At 44.5% G+C, this 22,641-nt stretch overlaps 1 protein-coding gene across 1 annotated transcript in view; it reads left to right on the top strand.

Moving 5' to 3' along the window:
* The window catches only part of LOC103361389 (glucosidase 2 subunit beta-like), a 50,548-nt gene extending 28,778 nt beyond the window's left edge, over window positions 1-21,770 (top strand). The window contains exons 3-4 of the mRNA XM_008287458.1: window positions 14,238-14,337; window positions 19,016-21,770. Of these exons, the coding sequence (XP_008285680.1) occupies window positions 14,248-14,337; window positions 19,016-19,153 (228 nt within the window). The 5' untranslated portion in view covers window positions 14,238-14,247 and the 3' untranslated portion in view covers window positions 19,154-21,770. The remainder of the gene's footprint in view (window positions 1-14,237; window positions 14,338-19,015) is intronic.
* The last annotated feature ends 871 nt before the right edge of the window (window positions 21,771-22,641 follow it).

Consider the following 22,641-nt stretch of genomic DNA (forward strand, 5'->3'; position numbering starts at 1 on the left):
ATGGATGGATGGATGGATGGATGGATGGATGGATGGACGGATGGTTTTCAGACCAGAGCCAGACAGTAGTTGTGGAGAAAGACGGAAGAAATGGTGAAACAAAAACATGCGATGTGTTCTTTAAGTGTGGTGCTTCAGTTTGTAACTTTATATCTCCGGCTTCCATTGAAAATGACTTGCAGCTTGATGTTCAGTCAGTGTTTTACTGAGCAACTTCCAGCCAACTGGTTGTTTTGGTAACCGAGGAAGCTAAAGGTTTAACCTGAAAAGGAACTAAGCAGCATTAAAGTGATGATATAAAGGGCAAAGAAGGAAAACGTGTGACAGCTTTGTCTTGTTCTTTAGAGAGGAAACCAGGTTAAACACACTATAACGGTAACGCGGTGACAGCAGACGACGACTGTTGTGAAAATTACGACAAACCGCAGAGCAAAGTGCCGTCAAACTGTCAAACACAAAGACGCGTCCACGTACGAGCAGGAAACAGATTAACCCTCAGCCGACGCCATCAGCATCAGCCGTCTTTTCCAGCCGCCTCGCTCTCATTTTTGCCGAACGACTCTCACGAGCGCACCACAGCTCGCTATCAGTCTGATCCACTTAAGTTTTAAAATACAATTCCCCCACAAAGTGCCGCGTCAGCGTTCAGTAATTAGCTTCGTGTCCAAACGGTTTCCTGCTAACAACCGCTACAGAAAACAACTCTTTAAAGTGTGCCACCACAGCAGCGTCTGGCTGTAATAACCTTTCACCGTGAGCAGAAGTGCATCTGAAATATTAATGCAGACCCTTTCAAACTTACCTCAGGATAAACACGTGGAAATAGCTGCAGCAGCTGCAGCGACTCAGACGTTTGAACTCAGAGACCTTCGCTCAGCGACGGGATCTTTTAATTTAAGTCTCTTTATGGGTAATGAAGACAAACCGGCCTTTATGTTACGTATCTGCAATTCACTCTTTATACATTTTAAAGATAAAAATATACTTTATAGGTAACTACATAATAAACCTTTATTTTATTTTTTTTAAAATTACTGTTACTTTACAGATTGTCCCAGTTGTATTAAATTATTAATAATAACTCGTTAAATCCTAGAAAAATATATTATTTACATGTTAACTGTATACAAACAGATCAAAGCTGTAAATTATGTCCGCAACAAAAATCTGTTTTTTTTTATTAATAGTAAATTGTTGGGTTTTTTTTTTACAACATTTAGTCATAAAATTACACAGTTTTTATTGTATTTAAATCAGCTAAAAATAATAATAATTTACAAATATTTGCTGTTGAAAAAATATGTATATAAAGGATTGAAAATTGGCAAGTAATAATTTTTTAAATAATATTTTACACATTTTTTGCTGCTTTCCTAGATACAGAAAATATCTAGTAAAATCTGTATTTTTGAAGTTTTTATTCATTTTTGCAATTTCTGACTATTTAAATCAGCTTTTTTTTTTCTCAGACATTTGCCATTATTTTTACAGTTTGCACAGTTTTTAAACGTTACAGTAATTCGCCTTTTTCAACTTAAATCTTTCTGTAACCTTTGATGAAGTTGATTCCAGCCTTCAGTGTTCAACAGTAAACCTGATGTTGTTCTGTAGGTTGTAAATATACAGATATGAGCTCGTTACATGAATTAGAACAATAATAAAACAACACAGTGGGTGTTTTTCTGTCATTTTACATCTTAGAAGCATGTGTCCGGACGCCACTATAATAGAAAACATGCTTTTGAGGAATAACAGCGTTTGTTACTGGGATGTGTTTCGCTCCAGACGGCGGAGGATGGTGTGATTTGAATGTAGCCGTGGTGGAGGAGGAGGAGAAGGATCAGTCGAGGGGTCATCCATCTAGGCTTTTTTGTTTTGTTTTGTTTTGTTTTGGGACTCCAGGGAAATCAGGTGGCCACGCCGCCGGGGTCACCGGCGTCGCCCCGCAGAGTTCAAGGAGCTCGGCCTTCCATTGTGTCGAGGTCAAACTGCTCCTCGCTCGTCATCATCGAGAGCACGCCAGGAGAGGAAACAAAAAAAAAAGAAAGAAGAGGCAGTGCTGAAATTGTGCAGGGCCCGGCGAGCAGCTTGCTGGTTCACCCTTCACCTCTGGAAACACGCTGGGTTTGACAGTCCAGGCTTGGAATACGCCCAACATCCAGAGGATAGACAAAACAGGAATAATAATAATAACTCCTAGGCGCCGATACGCAAAACCGTAAAAGAACAGTGGAAGAACTACAAAGGGAGGATTTTCACCACACCTGTGACTCAGATTGTGCACTTTCAGTATAACCAGGGAAGGTTATAAACGCTTCGATGCATGAATATTAAGATCGAAGCAGCTGTAGAGGAGGTAGGCTGCGTTATCGAGTCGAGGTAAGGGAAGAAAAAAAAAAAAAAAAGACTATTGTGAAACAAGGAAGAGAGGAGAAGAAAAAAAAAAAGAAAAAAAGAAAAGGGCTATTAGTGTTGTCAGTTACTCCTGCAGGTTCAAATCGCTCAGTATTCAAACCCACAGGTCTCCCTTGAACTGCTTTATTGAACAGCGGATTTTCAAACAGAAAACAGCGAAGAAGGGAGGTAGCCTAGCAACATTGAAACCACACTGAATGGCTGTGTGTGCCCACTGCGATGGAGCCAGGCAGCTGAAATGACAGCGCAGAGCAACCCCGGAGAGAGTGGGATGTGCTGACCACCGTGGAAAAAAAAAACACACACACATAGGGCGGCTGTTGGCGGCATTTGCGGATCTGCCTTTTTTTTTTTTGTCTCGCGCCGATCTCAGTGACCCCGCATTGTTGCGCTCCCTCTAAATAAAAGATCCTCAGAACATAGATTCCCAGGTGCCGAGAGAACGACGTGAATGCCTCCAGGCCGCCCGAGTCCTCTGAGAGGCCTCGGTTTGAACGATCCAGCTGAACAAATTTATTGGCACAGACCCGAGAAAAAGAGACCGGGCTCTGTGGCCATGGCAATATGGAAATATGCTCATTTGATCAATAATTTCTCACGAGGGCAGCCGAGAGGCCCCGACATCTTTTTAAAAGCATTAAAAGGAATGAAGCGCTGATGGAAAAATACATCACGTTCCGTCTCATTTTAAGATTAATTACTGCTCGCTTGCGGTTTTCTGTGGTGGCTGCGCATGTATAAACAGGAGGAAAGCACTGTGGCTAATTATCTCGATAGGTGGCCGTTTTATTGCACAGCGATCGCGAGGGAGCTGTAAGATTATTACTGTAAATCTGCTCGAACACAAGCAGGTTACAAATGAGCACGACGAAATTGAACATCGACCTGAGACCGAATCGGGGAGTGACGCGCTTTCTTCACAACATAGCCTCAATCAGAGCGGCGGCTGTGGACGGAAACACAACCGGAGGAGCTTTTGGCATTCTGACAGATGTTGCACGTTAACACCAGTTGTTAGCTTTCACTAATTCTGCGTTGTAGGAACAGGAACAGGAACATTGAAGCAACTAAACTCTTGGCAACAGACAAGAAAAGGGTGTTGTGGGTCGGCCTGATTTCAGTGCAATCCACAAATGGTTAACTGGATGGAGATCTGGGAAGCTGGAAGATGGTCGACATCTTGGGCTATTTGTCATGCTCCTCAAAGATCGTGCTAGATGGAGATCCACGGTCAACTATATACAATCTGGGGTTGTATATACATGGGCAGTGGATTCTTTGGGTCCTGTGGGTTGCACGTCTATGGGTCGGACTTGTTCCGGTACATCCTAGTTGGATGGAGACCTGGGAAGTTTAGAAAGATGGTCAACATCTTGGCATCTTGGACCATTTGTCATGTTCCTCACATGGTTCCTGAACATTTTTTGAGGTATTGTCATAGCTGGTTGTCCTGTAGGAGGGAGGTCATCACCATGTTTAGTTGAGTGGTAAACTTAATCAGAGCGGCAACCGATAACAATTTAACCAGAGTAGTTTTGGGTGTTTCAATAATTGTTGCTAGCTTTCACTAATTCTGTGTTGGACGAGTTGTAAGAACGGGAATGTTGGAGCAACCGCAGACAAGACGATGCTAGATGGTCATGCTAATTGACTGCATGCACTCTGGGTCTGGTACCAGGACATTGGTATCAGAACCTGATCAGTTCTTGAGTTTTGTCAGGTTGTGTTGTTGTACTAGGACATGTGCGATCCTGTTCTTAGCCTTCAGCAACGTAGCAGAAAAGACAGCGCGAGGTAGTCATGCTAATGGACTACATACACATGGGGAGTTTATTCTTTGAGTCCTGTGGGTTGGACTTGTTCCGATACATCCTGTACATGCTCAGCTGGATTGAGTTCTGGGAAGATGGAAGCCGAGTCAACATCTTGGGTTCTCTGTTGTGTTTGTTGAACAGTTCCTGAGCAGTTTCTGAGGGTTTTCGTAGGACGTGTTGTCCTGTAAGGTGCCATGTTTAGATGGGTGGTACATCAGAGGGGCAGCTATGGACAAAAACATAACCAGATTAGTGGTAGATGCTGCAAGTTGACAGTAGGTTCCAGCTTTTAGGAACGTAGCAGCAACAAAACTCAACAAAACATGACAATGCTAGATGGTGATCCACAGCTAATTGACTGTATAGACTCTCGGGGTGTCCTGTGGTGTCCGGTACCCGGACAATCCTGTAGGTTGCAGGGTAGGGCCTCTATGGATTGGATTTATTCTGGTGCATCCCACAGATTCTCAATCGGATTAAGATCTGGAGAATTTGCAGGCTGGTTCTTCGGCTCGTTGTCATGTTTCTCCAATGGTTCCTGAGCAGTTTGGGAAGAACACGTCGTCCTGCTTGGGGAGGCTGTCGCCATGTTCAGGTGGCCGATTTAAGTCAAAGTTTTATCCACATGAAAGCCAGAACAAAGTTTCCCCTCAGAACACTGCATCGTAATGAGATTTTTTAACCTTACTTACTTTACCTGTCAGTGGTTTTAATGCTGTCGAGCTGATCTACCCCGATGTACGCTGATGTAACAGTTGGATGGAGTGTGTTTTACAGGCCGAACCATCCTCGTGGCTATTATGTTAAAAGTGAAATCAAAGCACTCAGTGTCTTAGTTATGTAAGTCGGCACGGCTATTCAGAGTCGAAGGTTCATCGTCGCCTCCGTCAGTATTCTTAGATAAATTATCACCTACTCCAGCACTTAATATTATTAGTTGAAACCTTCATGATCTCAAGTTAAACAGCAATTTCTTTGTTGGCACAGAGAGAAAAAAAAAAGAATCTCCAGTGCAGCAGCAGCAGCAGCAGCACACGAGTTTAACCTAGTTTTCTTCATGTTCACAATATCCACCAGCGCTCTCTCCCAAAGTCGTGTTTCCCAACTTTTTTCTAGCTTCAAACTCTTGCAGTCTGGAAACACCACAACACCTTCAGCGTTCCCCGTCCGTCCCCTCGGCTCGCCCATGTCCTCATTCTGTTGAACCGGTGACATTTAACCGGCAGTGGTCTCGGGCTCGGGGGAACCGGTGTTTGTTAAAGTCCACTAAAACAGAAGTACAAAGTTCCTGTCGGTGTTACACTCCTGTCTAGACATGCTATATATATACACACTTCTTTTTTTTTCAGTTTCCTGTTTTTAAAAGGATAACACACATTAATCAACGTTTCTGTAACGACGCCAGCGTTGGCCAATTATAAACCACAGCTCTTTGGCAAACGTGTTGTAAAACCTTTGAAGACTGTCGAGTGAGGTGGAGTTTAAAAAGTTAATTTTTTTTTCTATTTTAATTTGCATTATTGCGAATGTACGTGTTATTCTGAATCAGGTGTCTGACGTTTGGAACAGGACCCAGAAATTCACTTTGGCTGAGACGAACATTATCTTTTCTTATTACTCTTATGGCACAGCGCTGAATCCTTGACCGCCCACCGTCCTGCTAATATTAATTTAGCTAATGTGTTTTAATTTTTTTTTATCGGTAAACTTTTGCAAAACAAGGAGACTGTATATAAAGACAGATGAACCATGTAAGCGTCGTCCAAGCTAGTCCAGAAATGGGCCACGCCCTTAATTATGCACAACTGTAAGCCTTTATAATATTTAACCGGAGTAGTTTTGTAAAAATTCGCCCCTGTGTAGTTGTTCATGAATGTGAGAATTAGCTATAGAGACCAAAACTGTGACTGTATCAGGCTGTAAAGATGTTTATTCCTGCGTTAAAGTTTTAACATGGAGGTTGACGGGGACTGACTCGCTGTTGGAGCCTCTAGTGGCTGGTTGAGGAACTGCAGTTTGAAGCATTTCAGTGTGTGTTTGTTTTTTTTTGTCCTTCTAAACACAACAAATCTAATCTATAGCGTTTCACATTCATGACTCTTCATGCTACGTTCAGCATCCAGCTGGCGTTCCTAATGGACACTATAGATTGTCTTGTGATTTAATTTTTTATAAATCTTTTCATGCATATTTCTTTTTTAGTAAAAGTGACTAATGACTGTGTTTGTTGCTTTGCTCTCCACTGCTTTTTTTTTTCTCCACTTAACGAGTGCAGTGATGCTCCCTTTCATGTGTTCGTATCAAAGCCGATCCCTTAATTGTTTTGATTTGAGACATAAAAAAGAAAAAAAAAAAACATTTAATTTTTTTTTTTTCCATCCCCGCATCTTATCTAAGCCGTAATGATTTAACCTACAGAGCGGTGACAGTTCCACTGGAACAAGTGCATAATTATACATTTAAGTGTTCTACTTAATGTGCTCATTTTCAAGCTGTCAAGGTCATTCGCTGGAGTGCCATTAGTGAGCGGAGAGGCCCTCTCTACCTGGAAACATGGCAGCCGCTTAATGCCCGGCGCTGGAGAGGAGCAGCGGCGCAGGAGGAGGCGTCCGTTCATGCAACACGCCCACTAATGGTGCAGGAGGCGCGCGGCCCGTTTGTTTGCGGCGCGTTTACGGTACGCGGCGTCTGGTAATCAAGGCAAAGGGGGTAATGACTGTTGTGCGCCCGACGAGAGGGTTAAAGTGGCGGGGAGTGGAGAGCGGCGGGGAGGCTGACACCGTGAACCTCCCGGTGGCCTTTCTGCCGGGTCGCCATGGCAACATCTCGCCCAGCCGTTAATGAGGCACAAGTGAGCCGTTAACAGAATACTGATTTGGGTTTTGACACCGGCCCTGATTCGTATCTGTCAGGAGGTGTTGACGAGACGCCCCGAGTTTGTTTTGTAACCGAGGATACGACTCGTTACGTCGGCCGGCGTTAAACGTCCGCCGCCATCGCTGGCCGGAGCTTAAACAGCCGACGACGTGTTGAAGTCGCACAAAGCGCAGTGAGAGCAGCGTGTGCCCTTCACATGTTCCTATGAGGATGAATTATTTATGGAGGCGCTGGGCACTGTGGGTGGTGGGAGGCCGAGAGGAGCACCGGCGACTGGCACGGTAATGACGGCGCCTGGGCTCGTCTCAGAACCGACCGGTGACCCGACACGAGCGGCAGAGGTTAGCGACGCCGCTCGGCTATGACAGCTTCTTTTTAATTCTAATTTTTTTATTTTATTTTTTGCAGCGCCGCTTCGCCGAATCCAAATGAACCAGCAGCTCTCCCAAATGACTCTCCCTACCTGCCGGTGCATTTGCGGCGTCTCACGCTGTAAGTGATTAGCGCATTAACGGCATAGCGAGGCGACTAACTCGCTGCTCCAGACCCTCTTGTTAAAGCGGCAGAGGAAGCGGAGCTGTGAGGTATAATTCATTGCAGCGGCGGCTAATGAGTGGATGCTACGGTGGGAAGGTGACAGTAATAAGCGCCGACTTTACACCGTCGTAGCGCGGCTGCTGGGTTTTTGTTCGTTTTTTTTTTTTCTTTCAGCGGAGGGGTCAGGATTGAGACGGTTGTTAGAGAAGTGTTTGGAAGTAGCCCGGTGCTGAGTCGGCACATCTAATCTGACAGTTCAGCGCAAACGAACGGAGGCCTTGGCGCTTCCTGTAGCAGAAGCCGATGGGAGCCGGTTGTGTTTGTGGACCGCGTACCCGGAGCCTCGTAGGCTGTGTGGAAAACGCTGCTTAAATTATGTTTAACTGCAACTGCTTCACCAAATGGGTCGATTTTGTGCAGATTTAAGCAAAAAAAGTTCGTAAATGCACCATATTTGGACTGAATTTAACTAAAAGTGTTATGACGGCCTGAGATTGATCGACTCAACCCTCCCTGAGTAGCTTTTTTCACATTTTTATTCACTGTTGGCTCATTTCACTGCAACATAAAGTCCTGATCCTTCCTGGAAACAAAACAACCACGACTAGAACTGTTTTTGTTTTTTGTGCAGTTATAATCCGATAAATCGCACAAAAAGACAAAAGAAAAGTCAACTTGTACAACAGGTGCTAGCAAAACTGAACAAAGTCTACAAGCAATCGATGTTTGATTTTTGTTGTTTCCAAACTCGTCTCCAAAGCGTGTGATTTGTTTTCAGAAGTTTTAGGTTTTTCCAGAATGAGGTTGCGACCGACGGTTTGTTTTGGGCGAATGTTTAAACGAGAATGAAGCGACTTTAAATAATTACAGCCTCTATGCAGTTTAACAGCCTCTCCAAACTCTGCACCTGAACTGTAGAAAGATGTATCTTCCAACAACTCGCTCCTCTTTCTGAGTCATGCCGCATTTATTTTATCGATCCGTCGGGTTTTTATTTTCCTCTCAATCTCTTTTTTTTTCATCTCCTCTTTGCTTTGTGCTCAGCTTTCAGTTCACCTGCTGGACAGTTGCAAGTTATAGCGCCATATATTATATAAAAGAAGCAATGAAAAGTGTCCGCAGTTCAGCCTAATGAACCCCAAACTAGTGTCATGTGACTGTTGGTCGCAGCAGAGTCAGTCGTGGTTTAATAGTTTGATCCAAACATTTAGTTTTTTTTGTTACAAAACTGGTTTCTACCAACTCTAGAGAGGAAATTCTCCAAAGTTGGTGTTAATGTCCAGATTATATCGTCTTCTCACGGTAGTCCGAGCTTTAGATGACCACCAGAGGTCATCAGATGGACGACAGCTGAACAAAATTCTTATTTTTGTGATCGACTGAGCAAAATCTGACACTGTTGTCTGAAATGATGCCTTCTGGGTTGAGCCTTATCAGCGGTATTTTTAACCAAGATCTACTTTTCTTTACCAGAATTTGCTCCGTTGCATTTTGTCTTCTCGCAAAGCAGTTGTAGAACTTGAGCTTAACAGGAAGTGGAAATGTTCATGAAGAAGATATGAACTCGGAGTGACAGTAAAGACCATTAAGGCCAACGTTAGCTCAAGAAAACTCAACCGTTCGTAGTTTTGATTCGTAGAACATGTGGAGTCCGGCTCAGGTTTTGGTTCTGGAATCTTTATCTGTCGGTTTTCTGGTCTGATGAGTTCCTTATTTGGTTCTGATCGGCCTTTAAAGCCCAGAACCCAAACGTTTAAATGAACTCTGCTGGATTAAACACCAACATGTCGGTGGCGGCTCCAGTTTTAACTCTTAATGCCGGTTTTTCCGGCTCAGAACTCGAGCAGCATCCTGATGTTCTGCTCCGGCTTCCTCAGCTGCGTGTATATAAATATGATTCTATTCCTTGAAGTAAACATGCATTACACATTTATGAAAGCATGTTTCATACATGAGCGTGCAGGCGGTGGAGTTTGGCTTCCTACAGACACACAAAAAAAGCCAAATGAGCAACGGGAGGCTCAGAACGAGGCCCAGAACGAGGCCACCATCGTGGGTTTCTTCTTCTGCTGACTCCTCAGCGAGGCCTCGACGTCTCTAAACACGTGGAAATCAAAAACCCACTTTTGGTGTCAGATTTTTTGGGTTTCTCCAGATGATGCTTGCTGGTGAAAGGTCGGTCCGTGGTCGTATCAGAGGGGGAACTCTCCTCTGGGCGTCGAGCGAGATTAGCCGCGGATCTTCTGGATTTATCAGTCGAGGCGCGTGGATTAAGTTTAAAACAGCATCGGCGGCGACCGCACGGTTTTTAAGGAAGTAAGAGGAGCTTACACGAGCTCAAGTCATTATCAGGAGGAGAAAAGGAGGCTAATCAGCTTTTTTAATGCTAATTACTCTTCGTGAGGATTAGATTGTAAAAAAAATAAAAAATGTGTAAAACAACAGAGAAGACTGGACGTGGTGTTGTAGAGTCGGATTCTGATGTTCCTCATGTGAAGTCACTAAAACAGTATTTCTGTGGATGTAATTAAATCAAATCACACCTCAGTCAGTCAGTCAGTCAGAGAGAAAGTCAAACGCCACCGGCAGCTACTAACAAATAATCGGTTTAGCCGGACAGACGTGCTGCTGCTTCGGGTTTATCTCTGATGGAAGCTGCTGTCAGACCAGAACCAGAACCCAGATATCTGTCAATGAGACTCTGTTAAGCCTGAAAAAGGTGCATTTATTCCTCATCTGTTATCATGAATCAGTTAAAGAACGTCTTTAGGTTCATTTTGTATGTAATGAGTTCGGTTCTCTGTTGCCGAGTTATCTGTGTAAACCAACGAGTCGTTTCTCACGTTGTTGCTGTTGAGGTCCGGTTTCATACACCAGCAACATCTGGGTCAGTTCAGATTCCAGTGTTTCAGACCAACATAGAGACTTTCATATGTTTAGAAACCTGGAAATTGTTGAACGATGACGATCGGGAATCTTAAACAAACATTCAAGTCTGGGCTGCAAGGTGCTGCAGTGGTTAGCATCGTCGCCTCGCAGCTAGAAGGTCGCCAGTTCACGTCCCGGTGGAGTCTCCATGTTCTCCCCGTGCAGCGTGGGTTCTCTCCGGGTTCTCCAGCTTCCTCCCACACAGTCCAGAAACATGCAGAAGTTAATTGGTGATTCTAATTTGTCCAGCTGGAACAGACTCCAGCCCCCCACCGCTGCATAGATAATGGATGGATGCACATTCAGATCTTACAGTTTGTTTTCAAGTGTTCACTGTATAAACAAATTCAAAATTTCTAATTTTTTTGTTGTTGCAGATTAACTTTATACGCAAGTTAGTTGTGGGACAGGATTCATGACATACAGTCGTCCTCAAATGTGTTCATTAAAGAAGGAAAAAAACAGCTTCAGTCACTGAAATAAGTTGAAACTGACAAAAGTAATAATAAAGAAAAATTTAATGAAAATCATGACATTGATTTTGAGTTGTGGTTCAACAGATATATAAATATATATATGAACAAGCATGATGGGACCAGTAGACTAATATTGAGCCAATCACTGCCACCAGGTGTTTCCTGTTACTCTCAGTCAGACTTCTGCACCTGTTCAGGTATTCTGATTTCCAGAGCGGGTCCTTGGCATAGGCAGTGTAGGCAAATGCTCAGGGCACCGACATCCACGGGGAGCGCCACAAGCTTGCCAGGCTAACTGACATATATTCAGGCAAGTAGTTGTTAACAAGATGCAGTTTCTCGACATTTAGCAGTAAAGATAGTACGTTAGCGTCTTAGGTGCTAACGTTAGCAGCGAAGACGTTAGCGAAGACGTTAGCGTCTTAGCTGCTACCGTTCACAGCAAAGACGTTACGTTAGCGTCTTAGCTGCTAACGTTAGCAGTAAAGACGCTACGTTAGCGTTTTAGCTTCTAACGTTAGCAGCGAAGACGGTAGCGAAAACGTTAGCGTCTTAGCTGCTAATGTTCGGAGCAAAGACGTTACGTTAGCGTCTTAGCTGCTAATGTTCGGAGCAAAGACGTTACGTTAGCGTCCTAGCTGCTAACGTTAGCAGCGAAGACGTTAGCGTCTTAGCTGCTACCGTTCACAGCAAAGACGCTACGTTAGCGTTTTAGCTGCTAACGACGACTGTATGTTGCTTCAGACTAATTTAAAGAATCTCATGTTTAGCATTTTTCCCCTCAAAGGTTCTCCACATATCTCCTCAGGTTTGACTCCCACAGTCGAGGACTTTGGTGAAATGTGGATGTTGTTGCATGTTTGGTTTGGTTGCTTTTTAAAAACTAAATTATAAAAAGCTGCTGAAGGAATTCATTATCAAGTGTTTTTCTGATTTTAAATGTTAACTGTGTAAAAAAAAAACTAAACTAAACAAGTAATTCTTTCCCGGTTTTGCTGCTGCGGTTCAGTTTTCTATCCAGTAAGTTTTGGGTCAGAACGTGTCAGTCCAGACAGGATTCAGGAAACATGTTGCTCACACACATTTTTGGGGGGATCGGATGTTTTCTGACCTGCAAGTTTTTTGTATTTTACTCAAGTTCAGGGTTCAGCGTCTCCAGAAATGTAACAGCCACGAGATGTGGATTCCTACAAATCTGAGGCTGATTTTCAGCCGACAGTTTTAATGTTGTTGCATATTTCCTCTTCTTTGGTCGGTTCGTTTTGGGTTTGGTCGGTTTGTTTTGCGAAAATTATAAAAGAAGAGCAGCTAAAGGAAAGTATTTGTAAACATCTTAAGTGTTAATGACAAAATTAGTCCTTTCTTATATTTGTTTTGTTGCAGTTTAGCTTTAGATGCCAGGAACATCTGGGCCAGAATTCAAGAAATATGTTACTTAGACGCCATTTTAAGGATCCGACATCTCCATAAATATATCTCAGGCAGCTACTACTGAACACCTCATCATGCTATTGGTCTGAAAACAGGAACTTGTGTGTTTGCTTTGAACAGGAAGTTGGTTTAATAGCAGATAATTGAAGGTGATTCGTGTCGCGGCTGCAGCTTGAAGCCAAACTGACAGATTGGACGACGTAACGAGGTCGTCATTGGTTTGGGTTGAGCCGTCCGTCGGAGGGTCAACGTCTGTCCGTGAAATGAAGTCGTGTTGCCTCTCTCAGGTGTAAATAACCGCAGAGCGACTGCAGACAGCGACCTGCCGATACCGGGCGCGAGCAGCCATTATTACGGCGAGCGGTCTGTCGATAGGATTCCACGTGGCGGCTCCTGAACATCTGGGCGATAACTCAGGCCTAATTGACAGGACCGGCGCCGCCTCCTGGGGCTCGGCGGGGCCGACAGAGCGAGAATGGAGACGGAGGTGCGGGGACAAGGTGTGCCGGTGGGGGATGGATGAGGAGGATCGCCGGTCAAGAGCCGGAGCGCCGTCACTTTGCCGTGTCCGCCGGCCCTGACAGCAATCCATTTGAGGGCCTCCCGGTGCTAACAGAGTGCTAAAACCCAATCAAACAGGCTCGCAGGGAAAAGGCGAGACGCTGGAGGCCCAGCCGGCTTCCACTCGTGTGAGCAATTCACCTCTGACTGACCCGCTCAGGCATTTTAAATAAGACGAACGGCAAGAGAGGAGGAAAAAAAAAAGAGAGAAAAACCCACACTGAGGGCCCTGAAGACGGCCGAGTGTCTGTAAAAGCTGGAGAGTGCTTCTTTGAAACCGTCCATGTTCGCCCTCGTCAAGGTCAAACGGAGGCAAAAAAAAATGTTTAAAGAAATTCTATGTTTGTGGCGATGCTCGATTCACAAGCTGCCGGTTTGGTTTGGTGTCGCCGCCGATCAAAGAGGCGCTTTGTCGCGGAGCTTTATGCAGATTTAAGTGAGTGGAACTCGCCGGTGAGATCAATTAAGAGCATCATAATAGGTGGCAGATTACGTTAAGAGCAAACAACAGACTTTAATCCCCGACGGAAAGGTCAGCGTGGGCACATTGATCAGGGCCGCCGAGGAAGGCACTCAGGCAGATTAAAGGAGCAACACTCTGAATTTATAGCTTTTTATGGCTCCTCATGCGGATTGATTCATACTCAGAATAAACACCCTGCAGGTTCCTTCGTCTGTCCGTTTGCTGCAGGACGGCGTTCAGTCGGCCCAGCACCGAGTGCAGACGGGATTTTCCTCCTCTGACAGGATTTACGACGTTTTACAAAAATCAATACTCGCCAGCAGCACCGCCGCCTCAAAGAAGGCGCTCGAGCTCGACAAAAGATCAGAGGAGGTTGGCCAGCCACGGCATAATGAAATGGCATCTGCCGGCGCTGTGCTGGACGCCGGCCACCGGCTCCCCGGTTCGCTTTGGTCAGAAACTCCCCTTGAAACGTTTGGTGAGAACGTAATTAGCTCGGCACTGGGCAGACGCCGTCTCCTCGCCTTTCCCTCGTGTGTTGTCGCGCTCAGTACTACAACGCTTAATTAATATTTCCGAGAGGCGACGTGGTGTCGAACTGGACGACGTCCCGGCGTTTTATTTTCGCAAAGAAATCTGTTTGTGCGCTCAGTTCGTCCCAACTTCTTCTTAAGAGACCGTGTTGACCAACAAAGTGTGAATTTAATCCATTTCCTTGTCCGCTGTGTGTTTCAGGACGTGGGGGATGTGGGCGGGAACGCCAAAGAACCAGTACAGTCAGATGGTGTTTGAGAACGGAGAACCCTGCTGGCAAGGAGGTTCCAGAACCACCACGGTAAGTTCTGCAGCAGCACACATGCATAGGCAGGAATACACCGACAGATCCAGGTCTAAATGTTCAGTAGCTCCAGAAATCCAACTCCCAGGGCCTTGAAAGTTGGTGAAGTGAGAATCTGCGAGTGTTGATCGACTTCCATGTTTCCTCCAGAGCAGCGTTTTGGTTCAATTTCAAAAAAAATTACAAAAGAAGAGCAGCTAAAGTTAATGATTTCAAGTGTTAATTGGGTAAAAAATGAATAATTTCTCACGAGTTTAGAGAATTTCACGTGTTTCAGGTCTGGAAATCCTAAAAAAAATACCTGAGAAGTCTTGTTAGGGTTCAATATCTCCAGAAGTTTTACTCCCACGGCCATGAACTTTGGTGAAATGTGGATTCTATAAATCTAAGATTTATGATGTCCTGCTGGTGTTCATCTACTCACATATGTCTACTTTAGGTTTGCTTTGTTTAGAAAAACACAAAACAAGAGCAGCCAAAGTAAATCATTTGCAAAGTTCTTTACTGATTCTATAAAAAAGGAGTAGATTTGGCAGCTTGTCCTCGGGTTGTCCTGCACACAGTCGCTGTTGTTCTTCGTTAATTCTTCATCGTGCTCCTGGTCGATGTTCAAACAGTCTTGTGAGCATTTCAACTCATCAGACACGATCTACAAATAAAACGAGACAAAATAAGACAAAACTTTATTAATGCCAAAGAAAATTCTTTGAAAAACTCCAAGTTGATGCTCTAATGCTAGAATTCAATCCCCAGTTATTTATTTATTCAACGTACGACGATCGCCAGGCAGAATTACAACAAGTTTTTAATACACAAGTCAAAAATCAGGGACTGCAGGTGGATCAGTGGTTAGCACCGTCGCCTCGCAGCCAGAAGGTCGCCGGTTCGTGTCCCGGTGAGGACACCCGGGATCTTCCTGGGTGGAGTCTCCATGTTCTCCCCGTGCAGCGTGGGTTCTCTATGGGTTCTCCAGCTTTCTCCCAGAAACATGTTGAGGTTAATTGGTGATTCTAAATTGTCCGTAGTCATTGTCTGTCTCTAAGTGTAGCCCTGTGATAGACTGGTTACCTGTCCAGGTGAACCTGCCTTCACCCTGAGTCAGCTGGGATAGACTCCAGCCCCCCATGACCCTGGTGAGGATTAAGGTGTAGAGATGATGGATGGAAGTTAAAAATTAGATGTACAGACATTTTAGGAGTCCATTCGTATAAAACAGCTCAGTAGAAGGATTCTAACAAACGAACTACGCTGGAAGCCTTGAAATTACTGAATTAGGAATTTTCTCACAGTAGTTTGGTCTGATGTGGATGTTTTTTAAGATGAAGATCTGCAGTCGGTCAGCGTGTAACATTTGTTCTTCTGAACAGAAAATTAGCACAAATGAACATCATTTCAGAACGTAAATGGATGAAACCAGCACTTCCACTAGATTTCACGACTGTGGGACGTGGATTTCTGGAGATGTTTAACCATTGCAATGACTTCCTGGTTGAGACGTTTTTTATCAGCAGACCTGAAAACATATAAATTGGTCTAAAATCAAACATGTTTCTGAGTTTCTGCCTGAATCGACCCATTTAGACAAAGAGGGAAGAGTCCAGAGCTAATGGGTTGAAACCGACTTCCAGCCTCGTCCTGGTCAGTCCTGGAGGGTTTGAACGGTTCTTATTCTCCTTTCAGTCGCTGCGTTTTGTGCGAGACTTTCCTCAATTAAAGACGCAGCTCGTTTAATCATCTCGTTTCCTCCGCCTGGCCCCCTCTCTAAGTAAGAGTCCCGTAAACGTACGTCGCCGTGCGTCCTTTGAAAAGACTAAATTGAATTCCTTTGATACGACCCCGTAACCGGGGGTTTGTGCAGACGGCATAAATGAAGCCTCGTCAGAAGTCGACGCTCATTATATTTGAAATGCCGAAGCCGGGCCTGTGTGGAAGTCTCTCCTGGCTTTGTAGTGGAGTGGAGGCAGCGCTGATGCATTGTTTTACTGCCGGATACGGTGCTAATCCACATTCAGGCGGAGTGCAGTTTATCTTGGCTTCTCTGTGGGGAAGAGTGAACTCAACTGTTTCAGTTCATAATTAAATTCTGGGACTGTGGCTGCTACACTCGAGCGGCTTCGGCTCGAGCTGCAGCGAAACACAACCCGAGTCCGGCGCTTTAAAACTTCTCCGATTCTGACACCAGTCTTGGTTTCAGATCCCAGATTAAACGCTGAGATCTGAGGACGGAGCTTTACGATTATTTCACCTTTTCCACCAACCAGACGGAGGAGAAGCTTCAAACAGGGTCGGGTTTTAACCCAACACATGGTATGTTCCTAGAAATAATAATAATAAACCATTGTGGTCGAAGGTTCTGTTGGGTTTTGGTATCGAGAACTAGTTCCTAAACTAATTTTACTCGCTCTAGTCTCAGTCTGAAACATTTAACTTGATGTTTTTCCGTCTCCTGATAGAACAAACTTACCTAAATGTACAGATTTCTACTAAACACTTTACATTTGCTTCGGCTACTTTACTGTCCGATCCCGTCCTTGTACAGTATAGGTGCTCTACCTGTGTTTGAGGAACAAGACGTAAAGAGTCTCTGCTGATGACGATCTTTATTACAGATAAATACCAGCAGACCAATCAGAGCTCCCGTCCATGTAAAGCTCTTTGTATTTGTAGTTTCCCTCGACTGGTGTGGACTTCAACATGAGCAGAAGTTGGTCCTCTTTAGACCGTTTTCTGAAATATTTGGGGGGTTTACGTCAGCTGAGTCCAATCTGGTCTTTGTAGCAAAATGTGCTAAATTAAAATGTTTACGCAAAACAAGTACATTAACGAAAAATTATTTGAGTTTATTAAGACGGATCCTTTAGAGGACGGGAAACCACAGGTGGTTCCTCTAATGACTGACGTGCAGACGGATCGCAGTTTCGGTAACGTTTGTTGAGGAACCAATAAACAAAATCAAAGTTCTGAATGAATACCTGAGTTTTGGGGCCAGTTTTCGATGCCCGACCCTAAAGTCTTGATTATCTCTCAGGGACAACTGTAGTTTCTGTTGTTGGTCACTTCGGCTGCTCCACTGTGATGTTAGACGACTCCAATATTGTCCTTTGTAGCAGCATTCGCTAAATTCAGGGGATTTTTATCCACAAGTCTGTGCAGAAGATTGAGGCAGGAAGATGCACTAACAAGACTAATGGCGTTGACGATCTCAGGCGTTTTCAACATACTTACTTATCTTTTGTACCTTTTGTGAGCAGAATCAAAAGTTAAAGTTTCATAATGACTCCTTTGAAGTTTAATTTTGGTGTTGACTCTAAGTTGGAACTAATTCTCGATGCCCAACCCTGAGTGCCTCGATTATACTGTCTTGCAAATATGAATGCACAGCTGCCATATTTTAGTTCATGTTTTAATCAGCGTCTACATATTCTGATACGTGGAGGAACCTGCGGACACTAAATTTGCTTCACTTAGATCCTCAGCGCTAAAGTCTAGTGCTAGTGTCGTAACTACATAAAGCTCAGGACGGATTTAAAGAAGGAACAGAAAAAAAACACATGTAGTAGATGTTGGGTTTTGGTTCCTTCATCTACAGTCGTGAACAGGAGTCTCCATCCACTTGCAAAGACCACGTTCATCTTGAGTTTCCAATGAATCCTCAAACTCTGAATGTTCTCTGATGTTATCATTGAGACACATGAAAAAAAAAACAATCATGTAGTTTATTCTAGATCTTTTGGAAATATTCTGACTACGATGCCAATATTTGGTGAAACATCCAAAAATGCATGAGGAGTCATTTTAAACTCAAGGCTTCCAGGATGTACGCGGTCTTTACAAGTGGATGGAAATTTTCCCTCACGACTGTGTGAAGGCCTCGTTTGGACTCTAACCGAGTAAGAAAACTTAGTCGAATAAAAACAACAATTAGTGCAACTGAATCAACTAAACAGGACTCCAGGTTGGAGGTCGTCATGGATCGAGCCCTTGCAACCGTAGACGTGGATTTCCCATAAGTCCATTGACTGTCTGTAATTAGCTCCTCGCTGCCTCCACATGTTGGACTCATTTAGTTTGTGAACTGATCTAATCTGTAGAACTGGTTGAACTCCAGGCGTCTAAACAAACCGATGACACCTGCGAGTCTAAACCGAACCGACAACAATCACGAGGAACCACTTTGTCTCATCCGGCGCCACACACCCACTTAATATCTCCATGCAACCAGATCCTAAGTGACACAACAAAAGACTTTTTTTTTTAACAGGACAAAAACCGAATCAGCCGTTTCTGTTTTTTGTCCTGTTTTGTTTTTTTTTCTTCCACCAGCCTCAAACTTGGGCACAATAATACCTGTCAAGTTCGCTTCTCGCTGCCTCTCCAGGTGCTTTTGTTCGCCGGAGGGATTGTCTGTTCGGGGTGCAGTGTGATGTGAGGGGGTTGCCATGGAAACCACCTAGAAGTAAAATACTTTTTTTTTTTTCCCGCCTCTTGCGGGGGGGAGGGGGGGAGGGGTCGCAGTCACCAATCAGAGTCGTGACAGCGGCGATCGCTTCCTGCTCCGACTCACCTGATGCATAATTTTGTCATCAGTTTGGGTTTTTTTTTCGTTCCCTCAGCGAGCGCCGGACTAACAATGGCCGCTCTCCCCTCAACTTTTCTCCTCTTTCTGCCTTTCTAGGTCACTCTGACATGCGGAACGGAGACAGCCCTGCGATCGGTGAAGGAGCCCAGCAAATGCCAGTACATCATGGACTTCCAGACTCCGGTGGCCTGTCAGCCGGTGCTGAAGCAGCGCGGTGTACACAGCGAACTGTGACCCGGCCGGACTAGAATAACTCGGACCCGACGCCCCCTCGGCTAGCCGGCGGTGACAGTCCGGGTCCTCGGGGTCCCCTCTGACATCTGTGTTGTCAGAACATATATACTTCCAAGCAGAAGGTCAGGATGTGATCTTCAGCAGCACATTCAGTTCCCAGTGACTGTTACAGCTCCGCTCTGGACAGAACTCACCGTGTAAAGAACTGAAACGTCACAGGGTCAAGAAACAATCACTGAATGAAAGAACTGTGTCCTTCCACTTCATCACAGCAGCTTCCTGATTGATTGTAGATAATAATGATGTGATGCTTTCATGTTTCTGTCAACATGAAAAGACCAAAACCAACAACGACTGGAGCCTATTAGCAGGAATTAACTGTTCAAACAGGATCCACAGCTGCAAATGTTTGACTTCTTCCAAAAAAGTTTGGCAACATCTGGTTGGATTTGCTCTTTTCAGGAGGACAAATATAAACTAAAGTCACAACAATGTATTTACACCAAATATCCAACAAGATCTCTGTGTAAATAGTCAAGAACTGTGATTGATGTGTTTCTGTTACTGTCAACAAGTCTCATGAAAAGACCAAAACCAACAACAGCATGGTATTTACAGCAGTAACTTCTGGTTTAAGAGATACAAATCAAACATGAAGTCGTCCCCAACAACTTCACCATCTACTCATGTTTGAGTGACATTAGCTTAAATCTACAGGTTCAGGAAAACGACTGAACTTCTGTTAAAATTCCAGCTAGTTGCAACCAAGTTTTGTCCAAGTGTTGTTGGTGTTGCTCTTCTCAAGAGACAAAGTATTAAAGAAAGTCACTGCAGTGTATTTATACCAAACGTCCAACGAGAGAGTCAAAAAGCTGATGTTACCGCTGATGTGTTTCTGAGTCATGAAAAGACCAAAGCCAACAACAGCCTCCCTGGTTCTCCAAATATGGATGAATCCACACCAACGATTGATTCATGTTTGAGTGACCAGGTTTTGTTGGCTTTGCTCGTTGATGAGGACAAGTATAAACTATGTTCTGTCTACAGTGTATTGACACCAAATATCCAACATGTGGGTGTAAATAGTCAAAAATAACGATGTGTTTCTGTTACTGTCAAGAAGTCTCATGAAAAGACCAAAACCAACAATGACGGGATCTTCACAGCAATAACTGCTGGTTGGGTTGGGGACTGATGATTGGTTGGTTGTTTTAGGGGTCGAGCCAAAATAACCCAAAGCATTGTTGGTGTTGCTCTTCTCAAGAGACTAAAAGTATGAACTGAAGTCACGATGAGGCCAAATGTCCAACAAGATGTGGGTTAGTTGTCAGAAAGTGTCACGAAAAGCCCAAAACCAACAGTCACATGATCTTTAAAGCAATAACTGCTCCTTTACAAACCAAGCATGGACAATGAATTAGATTTTTGGCCACCAAATGTGGATGAATTAACCGATTAAGTGACGAATAATTCATGTTTGACCGACTAAGTTTTGACCAAGTGTTGTTGGTTTTGCTCTTTTCAGAAGGACAACTATAAACTATGTTCTCTCTACAGTATATTTACACCAAATATCCAACAACACCTCTGTGTAAATAGTCACATTATTATTGATGTATTTCTGTTACCGTCTCATGACAAGAAGAAAACCAACAATGACATGACCTTCACAGCAATAATTACCAGTTTGGGTTATTTTCTGGCTTGTCCCCTAAAAACCCAACCAAAGTATTGTTGGCTTTGTTCTTCTCAAGAGACTGAAGTCACAACAGTGTGTTTACACCAAAGACCTCTGTGTAAATAGTCCACGACATCGTTTCACTGCTTCACTGTAAATCTTAATCGACAACATCACTTCCTTAAAAACCACCAGGAGTTAAATATAAGCTGTGTAGAGCTGCGTGGTATTAATTCCAACACCAGCTCCAGTATTATAGCCTCGTAGCTAGCCGTGTAGTCCTTGGGTGATCGCTGTATCCTGGATGGAACATCTGCGCTGTGTGCAGGCTGCCTGGCGCCGTGCACGCCGCCTATGATGTTGTTATGTAACAGATTGTGGGGTTTCTGCAGCAGAGCTCATTAAGGGGGAGCTAAATCAGCTGTCAGGTATCCAATCGGCTGCCTGGTGTATTCCTACGCTGCCGGGGCAGCTGGGTGGCTGTTTGCCTGCTAGCAATGCAATAGCCCGAGGCCATGCAGCCCAGGGACTGCTGCTTTTTATTTATCTGGCTTCGGCTCCCATCCAGCCTCCCCGTTTGATGGAACTGGTTGCTTTCACCAGTCGGACTTTTGAGCAATTTGAGCAATAGCTGCTGTCGACTCCCCACAATCTGAAACATCTGCATGTTAGAGTCTCTTCCTGCCAATCAGCCCGACGTGTTAAGGGCGGCGTCACATCTGGAGGAAGAAGTTTAACGTGGCGAGCATATGGCGGCGGCGGCGTCACGGAGAACTTTTTCCTCTGACAGTCTGCGGGGTGTCAACAGCTCCTCACTTTACTGAATGATCATCATGTGTTAAATTACTTGCGTGCTTCACCCCACACAGCGTGGGTGGAACCACACTGGAAGATAGCAGTTTAAATGGACAGTTAATAAAAAGAAGAGAGAGAAAAAAACACAACAACCGACTCTGTGTGTTTCTGTACTGGCTGCTGCTGCTTCTGTTTTTTACTGACTAGATAGTGATGTGCTGCTACAGATCAGCAAAGGGAAGGAGGGAGTAGTGATTCAGGAGGGAGGCTGAGCACACGCTGGGCGCTCACATACACCAGGACATACTTACACACCTCCATTCAGCACATTTGCACATGAAGGGGCCGGGATGGAAAGTCTTAACAGTTGAGCGTGGGCGTATTTGTGTGTTGACTCCAAATTGCTAAAAGGGCCCAGAGGCTTTATATTGCATTAAATCTCCAACTCAGCTTTGTAGAAACTAGTTCAAGGTACCTGTTCTCTGGAGTGGGAGACAGCGGGGCCCTCGCCTCGCCGGCTGACTAGTGACTGACTGGTTGACTGACGCCCACCACAACCCAGCGCCGCTTTCACTCTTTTGGAGATTGTTTTTAAGCTTCCTCCTTTGAAGGGAGGCCAGTGGTCCCCCCGGGGCTGAGGGGCTGCTGTTGAGTCGGCTTGCGACAGTCACATCCAGCTCGCTCACAGCTCAGTCACGATACCGGAGCTTCACTCGAGCCTACAGCTTCTCTACGAACACCATTGGAAGGCGTTTGGTTTGTGACGGTTCATGTACACATTTACACTTTCTTTAATGTGGATTCCAGGACATCACGTTGTTGAGTTTTCAGAGCAACAGTTGAGAAACACTGTGACGTCCCATGTATTTCAGACTGATTTGTTTTTCTCACCAAATTATACGATGCTATTTTTGTTAAAGAAACACTTTGACATATCATTATTGACGCCATAGGATATTTTCACCTATGTTATTCTTTGTTGCCAAAAACGCCATGCTATAGTATGACTTTTTTT

This window comes from Stegastes partitus, unplaced genomic scaffold (genome assembly GCF_000690725.1).
Source record: "Stegastes partitus isolate 25-593 unplaced genomic scaffold, Stegastes_partitus-1.0.2 Scaffold11, whole genome shotgun sequence".
Lineage (NCBI taxonomy): Eukaryota > Metazoa > Chordata > Actinopteri > Pomacentridae > Stegastes > Stegastes partitus.